Genomic DNA, 14,461 nt, shown 5'->3' on the forward strand with positions numbered 1-14,461 from the left:
TTTGCCAGAGATGCAGCAATCAATTACATCATAATTTAGTGTGTAATAACATTCGATAAATGTTTTGGTAGGAGTTGGCTGTGGTTTTCTTTTTCTAAAGTGAATTTAGGGCTGTTGAGAACTTCGTATGGTAGGTCAACAATGAAAAATAAATAAAATGTGTTCTGGAGATGTTGCGCTGGATCTTCTGCACCATTTCGATTCACTTCAAAGGCTAAGATCTGTATCTAATTTTTTGAGATGTGATGCACATTTTAACTCTTTGCTGATTCTTTCTCTTGCATTTCTACATCCCTACAGTGTTCGATTGTCTTACCAAGCAGTCCAGAAAAATTGCTAGTTTAATTCTTATCTCAATCACAATCTTATAGCTTGTATAGCTCTTGCGCAACTCGACTTTTGTGTTTCTGGAACACCTTGTTCCAGAAGTCCACCAGTCAACCCATTGGTTAGAGATCTCAGGCATGGTAAGTGTGTTCAATGTAATAAAAAATTGTCTTATAAAGTCGAAAGTACCCAAGTAACATAGTTCCATATATAAAGTGTGTATAGTAGACCAAAACCCTACATTTATAAAAAAATGCACTAGTGACACTACGTGTAAATGTTCGGTGGATATTGCTATTTTCTGGTGTTTCTGTCTAGTTACATAATATACCTTAATTCCATAATATATTTAAAAAATACCGCCATCCAATTTAATTTTGAAATCGGTTAGGTGATTGCTTAGAATGTCAAGGAGGACACTTTGAACATTTATTGTAGTTGTTTTCGTTATTTATTTTCTTATTTTCTTCATTTATGTATTGAATAGATCAAATTAGTAGAATACCAGGGGCACATGACCTACAAATAATTAAAGGTTGGTTCACAATGACTTGGGGTGTCATTGCGTGGACTGTGAGGTCAAGTTATCGTAAGTTTAAGAAAAATGTATCCTAAAGTTGCTATGGCCTCACATGGCTTCTTTAAAAAAATCTTTCCAAGTGCTTTTCATCATGAAGACTGTAGAAACCGTTGCTGTTCATACTCTCGCAAGTTGCACTGTTTGCTGGTGGAAATGTGAATCGCGCACACCTCATAGATTGATGCGTTTTTTTTTTAATCAACTGACCGTATAAACTAGGGCAGGGGTGGGTAAACTTTCTATAAAGGGTCACATAATGTCATTGATTTACCATCCAGGTTCGCAATACAAGTTCTTTTACCTTTGAATTAGGCTCTCAGTTTTCTGTGATCAATTTGTTTAAACGTTATCTTCCATCTAGACCTTGTCCAGAAGGGGCGAATCGTTTGTTGGTGAGATACTAGGCGCCAATACATCGCGTCCACAAGCATTGCGCAAATTCAAAATACGCGCGTCAATCGCGTGCACTTCACCAGTTACTAGGGGACGCCTTGTTGCGTTCAGTATACGCGCGAAACTCGGACCAAGTACTTTGTTCAACTTCATTTTTCTACTGACAGTTTATTCGCATTCCCAAATGTTCACGCGTTTTTATGCTCCTTCTGGATGCAAAGTACGCGCATACGCGGCGAATTCGCACCTTCTGGATAAGGTGCAGCTCCCTGAGTTCAGTCAAAACAGCCATCCTAGGAGAGACGCTCAGAGCCACTACACTAAACTGATAACCATAGATACCATTGTATTTGTACTCAATTCCCATTTAGGATTCACTTCTAAGTTTGTTTGTTCTGGTCTGATAACTAATTCATTTTCTGGGTTGTCTTTTGTTTTTTCAGTCACATGATGATTAGTCTCCTGCCTTGATTACCTCAAAAGTTAATTATAACTCCGAAAATGGAGGGGATACACTTGTTACTTTTGCTTTATACTATTGCAGGAAGAGGCGCGCAATGACATAATATATAAATTAATATTGCTAAATGCAAATTAGTAGTGTCTTATCCTACGTATGTAGAATATACAAGTGTCTCTTGTTGTTGCCAACTTGGCATTGTACTTTGAAATTATTTACGCAGCAACAATTCCTTTTTCTTTACGCGAAATGTTTTTTTTTTATCAAAAAGGTCCTAAGTGCAACCATTATAGGTCACAATATAGTAAAAATATGACAAAACCGTAGTGGCGGTAAATTACCGTGAAGCGCCCGCCTATGCTATAGTTGGGGACGCGCCCGCATGAAGGTTAATTTGACACTAAAAGAATTCTGCACTATTTTAATGTCATACTAAATAAAATTTTGAATGTCATTTAGTGCATTTAAAAGAAACCAGAGGAAATGTAATGTATTCTCTTAATAAAGAAGGTTCTGGATTTCCAGTAGAACAGTGTTCGTAGGGAAGATCAAGTTGGAGTCATCCATCAACATTTCATGTTATCATATCACCATAATGTATGTATTTCTATGCATGGTCGTGTTTGTCATTGGTCTTCGTTTAGAAGAGGGTTGGTGATAATTCAATCAAATTAACCCGATTAGCAGAAATTACTATGGAAACAATTGTAACCATGGAAAAATCTACCAACCCAGTGAATGGTGTAAACTACCGTAAAGTACAATAAAATTATACGAAGTAGTTAACATTATTTATGGTTGGTTGTTACCACACTGTTTGCGCAAGATATTTTATGAAGAACTTTAGTTTAGTTAAAAGTTAATACCTACATTTTACTGGTAAGCATTTGTGGACAAGTTCGGGACCATGGTTTGCATTACTGGGGTAATAATAGTAATGAAGCTATATTGGAGAAAATTTATTCATTATCAATGTTGCATAGTATGCACTTTAATATATTGCTTATTTTTAACAGGAGTGGAAACGTTAACAGATTATAAATTTAAATATGGCAGAAATCCTTTATTAGAACTTCCATTAGCAATAAACCCCTCAGGGGCTGCACGTACTGAACCGAAGCTTAGAAATCAGTTTCATTGGAAAAGGCCTCACACCCAGCGCACAGGCTCATCAGTAAGACCAACATTTGTACCCACACCTCAAGGAATTGGTGAAGCGGTGTGTCCTTACAGTAAACAGTTTGTGCATTCTAAGAGTTCTCAGTACAAAAAAATGAAGCAGGAATGGAAAACTAATGTGTATCTGGCAAGGTGCGCGAGTTTAATTTAAGATGATACAGCTTAACTGTGTATTTTTGGTTTAGATCAAAAATTCAAGGATTGGGGTTGTATGCTGCAAGAGATCTAGAGAAGCACACTATGGTTATTGAATACATAGGTGAAATTATCAGAACTGAGCTCGCAGAAACTCGTGAAAAGAAATACGAAGCTAAAGTAAGTAGAGAGTTATAACTATTTACATCATTTGTATTTTGTTTTTTAGAACCGGGGAATCTATATGTTTCGTTTGGATGAGGAACGTGTTATTGATGCAACTTTATGTGGTGGTCTCGCTAGATACATTAATCATTCGTGCAATCCGAATTGTGTAGCTGAAATTGTTGAGGTCGATCGTGATTTGAGGATTATAATTTTCGCAAAAAGGCGAATACAAAGAGGCGAGGAGGTAAAATCTACAATTTTGTAATGTCATTTGTTCTTTACCAGCTGTAGATGTGGTTCAGAATATTCTAATTTTTATGTACATACAGGGTGGTTTCCAATTTGTGACACAATTGTTAGTGTTATCAAACAAGTAATATACACGCTGTGTGCTCTTTTTTAGGTAAACTTAAAATGGTAATATCAAAATTTTTACTCGCTTAAGAGATACGTGGGCAAATCACAAAATTGTCAATTTCAGAATTGCCTATATCTATGTACTCATGTAGATACAGAAAAATGTTTATTCAAAAGTTGCATAATCTGTTGTTTTCAAAATATATAGACGTCACATAAAAAAGTCAATGGATCAAACCTCATTTTTTAAATGGAACACTTCATTATTATTATTATCCCTCTCTTGTTCTGGGCCCTCAACAGGCTTGCGCCCAATTACAGAGTGACCCGCATAAGGCTTTTTAGAGATGCCTCTGCAGAAGGTCTCAAGTTGTTTTATACTACGCCGGTATTATGAATTAGGAAAACTGCAGGAAAACCTAATTCGGAGTGACCGGCAGAATGCTCGAAACTGGTCTAAGGTAATTCCCATCTCTGCCATGAAAAGTTCACCTCAACCTCATATATTGTAACATAAAAAAAGCATATTATATTGGTGTGTGCAATGGTTCGGCCAAAATGAACCATACACAAAACACTTTAAACCTACTGGCACAACGAAAAATTCAAACCCCAACTGAAAATTCCAAGTTTTATAAAAAAATAATGCCCACGATTAAATTTCTTAAATACCAAGAAGAATTACTTAAATAAATTTGAAAACACCTGAAACAAACTTTGTGTACCGATCGACAAATTGATTATAATTAAGCACGAGACATCTACCTGGATCCTTAAAGGGGTGGAATAAACACAGAAAAAATTTATTCTAACGCACATCAAATTAATAACAAAATTCTACGAATTAAAGTGGACTATAACAAGGTCCGTTTTACACACCCCGTATAAGCGTTCGATAACAATTAAACAAATTAATGAAATTTTAAACTAGCTACAGTTTTCTGTTAAAAATCTCAAAATCCGGGCAAAAATCACAAATTGCAACAGAGGACAATCTTAGCGCACTATACTTTTTTTTTCTTTCACTTCTCTCTTCTTCGGATCACAAGGAATGTAATTTCACTGCACTGAATAATGAATTAGACTCGCTCACAAAAACACGAACGATGAAAGGATGGCTGTTCGAATAATAGACGAAATCTTCAATGAGACTCCTCCAATCCTAATTTGAACTTCTCAAACTTTACTTTACTTTTATTCCAAATGGCTATGTATCAAATTTTATTTAAATCCCTCCATAAATAAGAAAGTTGGCACTGCGCATGCGCAAAACCAAATTTTGAAACTGGCGTTAAATTTGCTTTTATTCCCAGTGGCTATGTATCAAATTTCATTTAAATACCTTCATAAATAAGAAAGTTTGCAATTCGGTCTGTAAATGGTCGAGATGCGCTAAGGGCACTGTGAATGCTGATCGCTTAGGTTCAATTTTTGGAATTGTGTTATATATATGGCTAAAGCTATGCGCATATTGAATTTCATGCAATTCGGTTCATAACTAACGGAGATGTCAAAAGGGCCTACTTTATTTTTTGGGCTACATTGCCAATTCACGAACTCCGATCTACAAATTTGATAAAGAATCCACCTGCAAAATTTCATCGTAATCGGTCCATTCGTTTATGAGTTATCGTGCTAACGGACGGAAGGACGGACAGACACAACAAAATTATAAACTCGCTAGGAGCTCGTTAATAAACTATAAATTGTCCCACATTTAACAATTCTCAGAATCCATTTTTTTTTAATGAAAAACAAACCACTTGTATACAACTAAAAAACACAGTAATCATTTTGTGTTTATACAAGACGCCACCGGAATAATTAAATAATTTGAAAAGAAAATTTGATGAACATTAATGACTCGTAATTAATTCAGGCGTCTGGACCAAACATCAACGTCCACATTGACATTGTTTACATACACAATGGATGATATCCAAAAAAAGTTGCAAAAAAGTTATTCAAAAAGGATTCAAAGATTTAAAGATTTTTAAATTTTTTGTGATACCTATATTTTTGAAGAGAATTTAATGCCATCTTTTTAAATTAAAATCTACAGGGTGTTCCATTTAAGAAAATAAGATCAGGTGTGATCACTTTTTGACTTACCCTTACCCCATTTAGGGTTGCCGTAAACGCCAAGAGCGTTAGTTCGGTTATTGCTAAGTAATTACCAATTATTTATATTTGCATGTTTAGATCTATATTTTTTGCCACAAAATTAGCAGCTTTATTTTTTTACTTTACCTAATACATACATAGTTAGTGCATATTTTTGGAACAGTTTTGCAGATAAGTATAAACTGTTCCACACACTAAATGTACATTGTGTGCTTTGCTTTGTTTTGGGGTTTGTCCAAACGCTTCTAAAGAAATTGACGGTTACACGCTAAAGTTTCTAAAAAGACAAATTAGTACAAATAGGTTCGCTGTTTTAGTCAATACAGTCTTTCCTAAATCATTTTTTCTGTAAATAATAAGTAGGTTCTTATTTTCTGAATGTTTACATGTAAGATTTAAAATGAAAATATAGTTTTCCTTTTCCTCACTCGTTACAGGGAGGGAATGGACAAACGACATAGTCTGATATTTAGCACATTACGGCGGATTTATTTATATTGATATTTGAATACAGGTATACCGGGTGGTACACAGTAAGTAGGAACATAGGGATTTTACATGGGAAATTAGTTTTATGCATATCCTGCCCTCCTGTACATTTTACAGAAAAAACTGTAGAGCTTAAAGTTGTTCAGAATTAAAAGGTGCATACAAAACTGTTTTTACATGTTTTATTAAGCTTTTGGTATTTCCGCAAATTTAAATATAAATTTCAACATTTCTGTTATTAGTAGCAATATAGCCATGACTTTTGTTGTTTTATGAATTGCTACTAATAACAGAAATTTGTGGGTATATCAAGAGCTTAATAAAACATATAAAAACAGTTTTGTATTCACCTTTTAATTCTGAACAACTTTAAACTCTACAGTTTTTTCTGTAAAATGTACAGGAGGGCAGGATATTGCATAACATTAATTTATTTCATACTATCTAGTAATCGCCGCTTTCCCAGACTGATTTGAGTCTGGTAAATCGTATTTTACCAGACTGAAAATTTTTACCAGACTGGAAATTTTGCCTAGCAACCGCAACTGACATCCATATAAACGTATGCATTGATATTTGTCAAACTACTGTCAGATCAAACAAATCAAGTGATCGACTTTTGCTTTTATTTTAATGTGTACCTACAACATTCTAATCAAATGGTATTTAATAGAAATGAGCAGTATGAAATAAAATGTTTTACATTATTTGTATGTCAAATCAGTTTACGTTACTCGTTTCGAAATTCCTGCCTCAGCTACGCTTCGGCAGTAAACATCTCACTCGTTAACGTAAACCTTGATTTACCATACTCATATGTAAATAACTATTCCCATGTTAAATTCCTATGTCCCTACTTATCGTACACCACCCAGTATATGTTATGTATCTCATAGTCATACCTAAACGACGGAAAACTAAATTTGGGTTTAAGACTTTTTAAATCTTCTAAAAAAAATGTTGTAAAAATTGTCCAAACTCTCCCCGCGTTCTCGTATTCATTTCGAAAATAGCAGACTTTTCAATAATTGTTATAAAGTAACTTGAAACTTTGACATATGCCTGGCGTCGCCGCCTCTCCCAAGATTTAGTCAACTGTCGTGAGGATGCGTCCCTGGTAGGCACTATCAGGGACGTTTCACCACTACTTTGTTGCCTTCGCGCTGGACCGCGACATGCGCCAAAGAATGTGGTGGAGTTTGTGGGGGGGGGGGGGGCTAACTGGGTGTTATCCGACCCGAACGGGTACGGCCACAGCTTCGTCACTGGTATTCTGCCTTAGAGGGAACTCTGCTTTCTAGTGATAGCTGCTTCTCCGGGCGTTCATTTGCTTCCGATGTTCCTATCCTTTGGTATCGTTCCCTTCCCTGTTTTCCCCCCCTGTTCTTCCCCTTTTTATTGTCCTCTCCCTGCGTGATTTTCTGTGGCCCCCTCTTCCTCCTCCTCTTGGCTACTTGTGCTTATGTCTGAGTCCTCCTCCACCTACAGTATTCTTCTGCTTTCTTCATTTTTGATGCTTGTCTCTGCTCCACTCTTCCCTTCTTCCCATGGAAACCCCAAGGCCGTTACCGTTTGGTCTATGGTGGTGTTCCATGTGAAGCAGGGTCGACCTACCTTCCATTCCGAGGCACATAGATTCTTGGCAGCCCGTAGGATATGGTCTTTGTTCATCCTGTTTATATGTCCCCAGTCTCTCATCTGCCTCATCATCAGTCTCCTGGTGATCGTCTTTTCCTCTAGTAATTCCCTTATCTGCTTTCTTGTAAGGTTGCTGTTTTCCATCAGTATCCTGAGTGCCTTTGGTCCGCCCTCCTCAAAGTTAGTCTGTTACTTCTTGTTAGCGCTGAGGTGTTAACTCCGTATAAGATTGTCGGTGCTATGATCGTGTTGTAAATCATCATTTTCAAGCTGTCCGGTATTTTCTTCTCTCGTGTGAAGTTCCGAATTCCATGTGTGATTCTGAATGTGTTGGTTATTCTGTCTTTCACTGTACTGTGCCTGCTGAGTGTGCTGCTTATGTACACTCGCAGTTATTTAAACTTGTGCTTCATAGTTATCTCCTTCCCGGCTATTGCGATCTTGTCTCCTTCTTTGTACTGGGTGTTGCTTCTTGGGTCTCTTATCATCATGTAGCTCTTTTTGTTGTTTATTTGTTAGTCGACCATTTCCAGGTCTACCTCGCTGGTTTGGACGAAGTCCCTCAATGTCTTCTAACTTACCCGCGATTACGAGTAGGTGGTCCGCGTACGCCAGTAGTGTCGATAGTTGTAATTGGTCGCTTGTGCTGGATATATTCTTTTCTTTTTTCTTCAAATTTCTCCACCTCAATGCCTCGTCACTTCTTGATTACGATTGCCGTACCCCTGCTGGTTCTCTCCTTCTTCCCTCCACCTATCCACCAGTCGTAGTTCCTTGTCGCAGCTATGCCACTTGCTAGTTTGGTTTCTTGTAGACTGGCTACATCTATTCCTTGTTTCCTTAATTCATCGTCAATTAGCTGCCTTTTCCTTGGGTCGCTTGCCCCTTGCACATTCCACGTGGCTATCCTCATGCTGCTGTCTCCTTCTATATCTTGGCTCCTATCCTGGTTTTCTCTTCTCCGCTGCGAGGCACTCTTTCCGGACACCATACTAAGACTGTATTCGTTAGGAGCAGCGGCTCCTCTCGCTTCTTCGTATTCATCTAGCACTCACGTTCGTCAGTATTCCTCCTCTTCCTCTTCTACCTTCCCTATCATGTTTTCTGCCCGCATCACGCTATCATAGTGGTTCCGGACATTGCTACTCCCTAATCTGTATGCTAGGTGGCAGTGACCTGTGGCTCCCGTTGTTGCTCTTGGTTCTATAACATATTCCCCCCCCCCATTGTTTTGCCACAATTTAATTAAATTAAGATCACACGTTTTGTATAAAATATTTTTCTGTATCTCTTAACTAAGAGAAGATAAGGTCATTCTGAAAATTGAAAATTTTTGATTTTACCATTTTAAGTTTGGCGTTTCTTTGCACGCACATGATTTTTAAATGAAACAACATTATTTAGACACTGAATAAATACACAATGATAAATGCTTATTATTCCCAAACTTTTCAAGATTTCAAGACATATGTCGTTGAAGAATTTTGTTTTATCTTTTTTTGTTTAGACTGGGTGGTTATTTCAATCTAGCAGCAACAGTTTCTTTACATATTTTGTTATTCATCGTTATTTCAACTTAATGTAATGTAACTTGATCTGTGTTTTTAGCAAAACAAAACTCAGTTGCCATACATTTCCTATTAGTAAATATGCTACAAATATGTATAAAAAAACGAGCATATCCTATTGTAATATTGCGATACTTGAAGTGGATTTCAAAACTGGTAACGCCATCACACCTACAACTACTTAAGGTGACAAATCTGGGCTGTGTGGAGGATGTTGCAGCACAACACATCAGCGACATGGGAACGAGCATTGTAGTGTAGCAAGATCACACTCGTCAATTTCCCAGATCATTTGTTCTTGTTTGCCTCGTAACCGATCCGGTGTTTCACATCACAAACTATTGCTAGTCTCTCCAGGTGTAGCAAATTCAATCACTAATGACCCCTGACGAAGTGAAAAGTACCTTTCCCGCAGAAATAACTGCCTTTGCTTTCTTTGCAGGAGGTGAAGTTGAATGTTTCCACTGTAGACTTTGCCGTCATGTCAGATGAGTCAAAAAGCAGTGGCAAACCTTTCCGTCTTCTGAACATCCATTCAGCACACGAGAGGATCATGCATTATAGTGTGAACCGAATCGTCACTGATGTTCTCACACTTTGCCAGTTTAGTGAGACTTATCCTACATTCTTGTTCAATCAGCTCATCAATCTGTGTGTTGTGGTTGCTTCCACAGTAGCTTTGGCCCCGGCTTTTACGTCCTGTGAACCGTTTGCACCAACCCTTCATAGTGACTAATGTGATACAAAGTTCATCATACACGGCAGTCATACGGCGACTAATTTCGTGTTGGGAAACACCTTCAGCTGTGAAAAACCTGACCAGACCCTGCTGTTCCTCTTTTGCAGAATTCATACTCTACGCTCTACTGGTGTCTACTAATAACTTACCAATATTTTCACTTACGAAAAAACAAGATCTTGATAATTTGAAAACAAATAACAATTTCTTTGATTCTCTTATAATGTGAGAGATACCAATGGTGGGCATCGAAACTATGAACACACTGTCAATTATGTTACATAATTGAGAATCAGTACTTTGCATCTTCCATGTCCGACAGCTATTTATACATTCAATGCTATGATGATCATAGATAGATAGACTTATTGTATTTGAAATCTTACCATTTTTCTGTTTGTCCTAATGATAATAATGTGCATTATATAAACATTTTACATGTATATAAATGTACAGGAGGTTTGTAAATTCATTTATGGTGTATATGGGTTTTTGCATGAGGTACTGTACGCTTAATTGCGTGGATAGGTAGGATTGTTGCTTCTCTTGGTAGTTTATTGTACAACGCATTGGCAATGTATTTATAGTTCGTTTGAGTGGTGGATAGTGCGTATTGTATCCAACGCTGCTAATGTGTCCCTTATCCTGTCTAGGTCTTTAGAGTACCACTTATTAACAAATTATTCGAAAAGTAACTGTAAATGAATTCAAGTATTATATTTTCTAATATTTGCCACGATTTTACACATTCATTTATTGTACATACAAACAGAATCAGTTGTTGGACGAGTTATTTATTTTATTAATAACCTCTTTTCATAATGTGCCTACAGTTCTCAAGTTTACTTTTATACTACATTGTGTTTTCTTTTTTCTAGTTGGCGTACGACTATAAATTCGATATTGAAGACGATAAACATAAAATAGCGTGTATGTGCGGAGCGCCGAACTGTAAAAAGTGGATGAATTAAATTGTTAACTTTATTTAGAAATGGACAAACAGTGCTTTATTTATTTATTTGTGTACCATAATGATTAATTCCTACATTGCTGAAATAATTTTTATATAATATAGTGCAAATAGAATGGAAGTAAAATTTGTGGTGTTATTTATCTACACTGCGATTTATGTAACATTCCAATTTGATCAAGTTGTTGATATTCTGTAAATGAAACAGACTTGATTTCTTCATTACCTATATTGATAACTGTGGCTTAGGTTAGGGACCAATATTACTGATGCTTCCCAACCATATAAAGATGTTATTATCTCCTTTAATTTAATTGCGTGTATATACTCGAAATAGTGAGGTTTTATTTCAAAATTAAATTTTACATCGTTGTTCTTGTTGTCTTTTCTAATGTACTACCAAGTCATGTATGTACGGATTAATTTAATCGTTTAGTTGTACATTGTATTATAGTTTGCTTAATTAAGTAGTTTAAATTAAAGATAGAATTATAAGAATTTTAACACCAATGTTAGAATCAACTAACATCGCCTTCGGAGGAGCCTTGTCGCAGTCATTTATAATATAATGTTTTAATTCTAAATTCAGTGTGCAATATAATGTGGCAGCATGTACATATTTACTGCTAAAGCCATGCCATGTACATAATAAATAAGTTCTATTCACAAATGCAATGTTAATAGTGATTAGATAGTTTTATATATTGATCTATGTTTAACGTTTTAATTTTGACGATCACATACTATTAAGATATTATTTTGTTGCACTTTAAGCAAGTACTTTTTTAATTTTACGTATTGTTGTTTTCATTTTAGTGCCATTTTGAGAATTAACAAAATTTGATTACTATTTAGTTTTTATGATCCCATCAACAGTATTGACAATAAATATTTGTATGCATTCTTTTCTAAGAACATTAAAGATTGAATTAGAGTAATAAAATTATAGGACGTGTTTATATGTGTTGCTTTTATTGTTTTAAATAAATTCGTATTTATATGTTCTGTAATTACAAATTGACGTCATGTACCTATATGATTAAATTTACATAATATTCTTATTTTACATTATGCTTGTTTTATTCAACATATCTAAAATTGGATAGTAAACATAATAATGGGAGTGATATATAAGGTGTACAAACATTTCCACTAGAGGAGCTGGGATATACTCCATCGTTCATTCTTATCGTACGTCCATGGAGAGGTTGTACTGGACGAAAGTTGTGAATTGGTTTTCCATGTTCCCCTTTAAGTTGACGAAATATTTCTATCTAAACATATAGAAAAAGATATTAGATTTGGTGTATCGAGGATGAGAACATTTAAAAATAAATATAATATAATATAAAAATATATCTCCTTGAACATTACAAAGTTAAAAGCTGTCAGGATCTTCATAGCAGTTGGCATAGTTAACTGTTATACGAGGCGGCGAAATAATTATTTCTCCAAATAAAGCATTTTCTGTAAAATTCCCAAAATGTAAAATTTTTATGGTTAGGGGGCCAAATTATCTCATTTTCGAGATTTCATTTCTTAGGTCAAAAAAACAATGACAGTAGCTCAGATAATAAATAATAAACCGATCAATCTTAAAACGGTTGAAAATAAGCCACACTGCTGGAAAAGACTACAAAGCTGAACTGCAGGAATTTACTCTGGTGTATAATACAACACCTCATAGTACCACAGGTAAATCTCCGTCGGAGCTTCTCTACGGCAGAAATATTAGAGACAAAATTCCAACTATCTACGATTTATACAGTGAGCAGACGGACGAAGAAGCCTATGATCGAGACCTGCTAAATAAACAAAAAGGAAAAGACCGGGAAGACCGGACAAGGGGCGCGCGAGAAATTGACATAAATGTTGGAGACGTAGTTTTAGTCAAGAATGTCGTCATTTCCCATAAACTGATTCCTACTTTTAGCAAGGACACTTATAAAGTTCAACAACGGTCTGGAAATGAGTTGGTTCTGGAGGGAGCAGGGCGCGTTATTCGACGACACGTCAGTCACGTCAAGAAAATCGGCGATACAGTTTTTCAACAGCCTGCCGCCGTATCACCTACCTCGGATCCGGAGACGTCCAACAAATCGAAACGTTTACAGGATTTGGAGGACGGTTCGACTAACACAGAAGGTAGCACGTCCCTCGAGCCATCTGAGACCCTGAAGATAGTAAATCCACTCAGATTGGAAAGAAAGGGAGGAATGTGGAGACCCGCAGTGGATGCAGATCGGGACAAGAAAGAGGAGTAGGCTGATGTCATGATATATATAGAGAACTGTCTAGGGGATGTGTTTGTAAAAGTGGAAATAAAAGTGTATTTCAAATAGTAGTGTTTCACTGGGTTATTAATAATATGTAAACTCAGTAAAACACCACTATTTGAAAATACGCTTTTTATTTCAACTCCAACAAACACATCTAACTCATAGACAGTTCCATGAGAGTTCTATCTCTAATGACAAATGCCTACTCTTCTTTCTCGTTCCGATCCGCATCCACTGCGGGTCTCCACATTCCTCCTTTTCTTTCCAATCTGAGTGCATTCATTACCTTCGGGGTTTCAGATGGCTCGAGGGACGTCTACCTTCTGTGTGAAAGGTGCCATTCACATGTGGATCTGTACGGCGGACATGTACCCGGGACAGATCCGTATCAATTCGTATGTGTGTATCCGCGTGTTTGGCGTATATATCTCGCTCGCCATTCGTCGATCAGCACGACGAGCATGGACAGCGAGCCCGACAAATACGCAAGTGTGTAGTCGTTTCACGAATTTGTTTGCCGGACATTGAATCACAAAATAGGAACTTTTTGAAAATATGTTTGGAAATTTAAGAAATCAAAATGGAAATGGGACTCATCCTACTCCAATTAAACAGTCATTGAAAAAAATATGTTGTTTAAATTACTTTGAATATTCAATTCATCTAACATTGTGATCCATTCAAAACGCGTTGTGAAGAATGTTCTCGATTCAAATTGCTGCGCCAATGGAACGAATTATAGTGATATTTGCACGTGTGGTATTTCACGATATTGCACGTGTTGTATCTTCAGCGAACAATTCCAATGCGATTATTCAATGACATTTGTCAAACTTCCACCAGTGAAATGTAGCGAAATTTTGTCGTATTAACCGGAACATTCTTCTTAGTTTGTTAATCAATTTCGACAACCGACTTATCACCACATCTTTTAATTTAATCACTCATAACGAATTAGCTTGGAGCACAAAAGTTCGAATAGAATCAATAGCAAAATAAAAAGCAACTTCCATAATTTATTTTGACGTTTATTGTTGTCATGGAAATACATTCGC

The 14,461-nt window shown here is 36.3% G+C and overlaps 1 protein-coding gene across 6 annotated transcripts in view; it reads left to right on the plus strand.

Moving 5' to 3' along the window:
- Positions 1 to 11,974, plus strand: part of LOC116163282 (histone-lysine N-methyltransferase 2C-like) — a 73,640-nt gene extending 61,666 nt beyond the window's left edge. For 5 of the 6 annotated variants that reach the window (XM_031477154.1, XM_031477156.1, XM_031477155.1 and 2 more), the window contains 4 exons: positions 2,777 to 3,071; positions 3,125 to 3,254; positions 3,304 to 3,486; positions 11,036 to 11,974. In XM_031477154.1, coding sequence (XP_031333014.1) covers positions 2,777 to 3,071; positions 3,125 to 3,254; positions 3,304 to 3,486; positions 11,036 to 11,128 — 701 coding nt within the window. In that variant the 3' untranslated portion in view covers positions 11,129 to 11,974. The remainder of the gene's footprint in view (positions 1 to 2,776; positions 3,072 to 3,124; positions 3,255 to 3,303; positions 3,487 to 11,035) is intronic. The other variant, XM_031477159.1, reaches the window with a different exon arrangement.
- The last annotated feature ends 2,487 nt before the right edge of the window (positions 11,975 to 14,461 follow it).

The sequence above is a fragment of the Photinus pyralis genome, unplaced genomic scaffold, assembly GCF_008802855.1.
Source record: "Photinus pyralis isolate 1611_PpyrPB1 unplaced genomic scaffold, Ppyr1.3 Ppyr1.4_LG2, whole genome shotgun sequence".
Taxonomy (NCBI): domain Eukaryota; kingdom Metazoa; phylum Arthropoda; class Insecta; order Coleoptera; family Lampyridae; genus Photinus; species Photinus pyralis.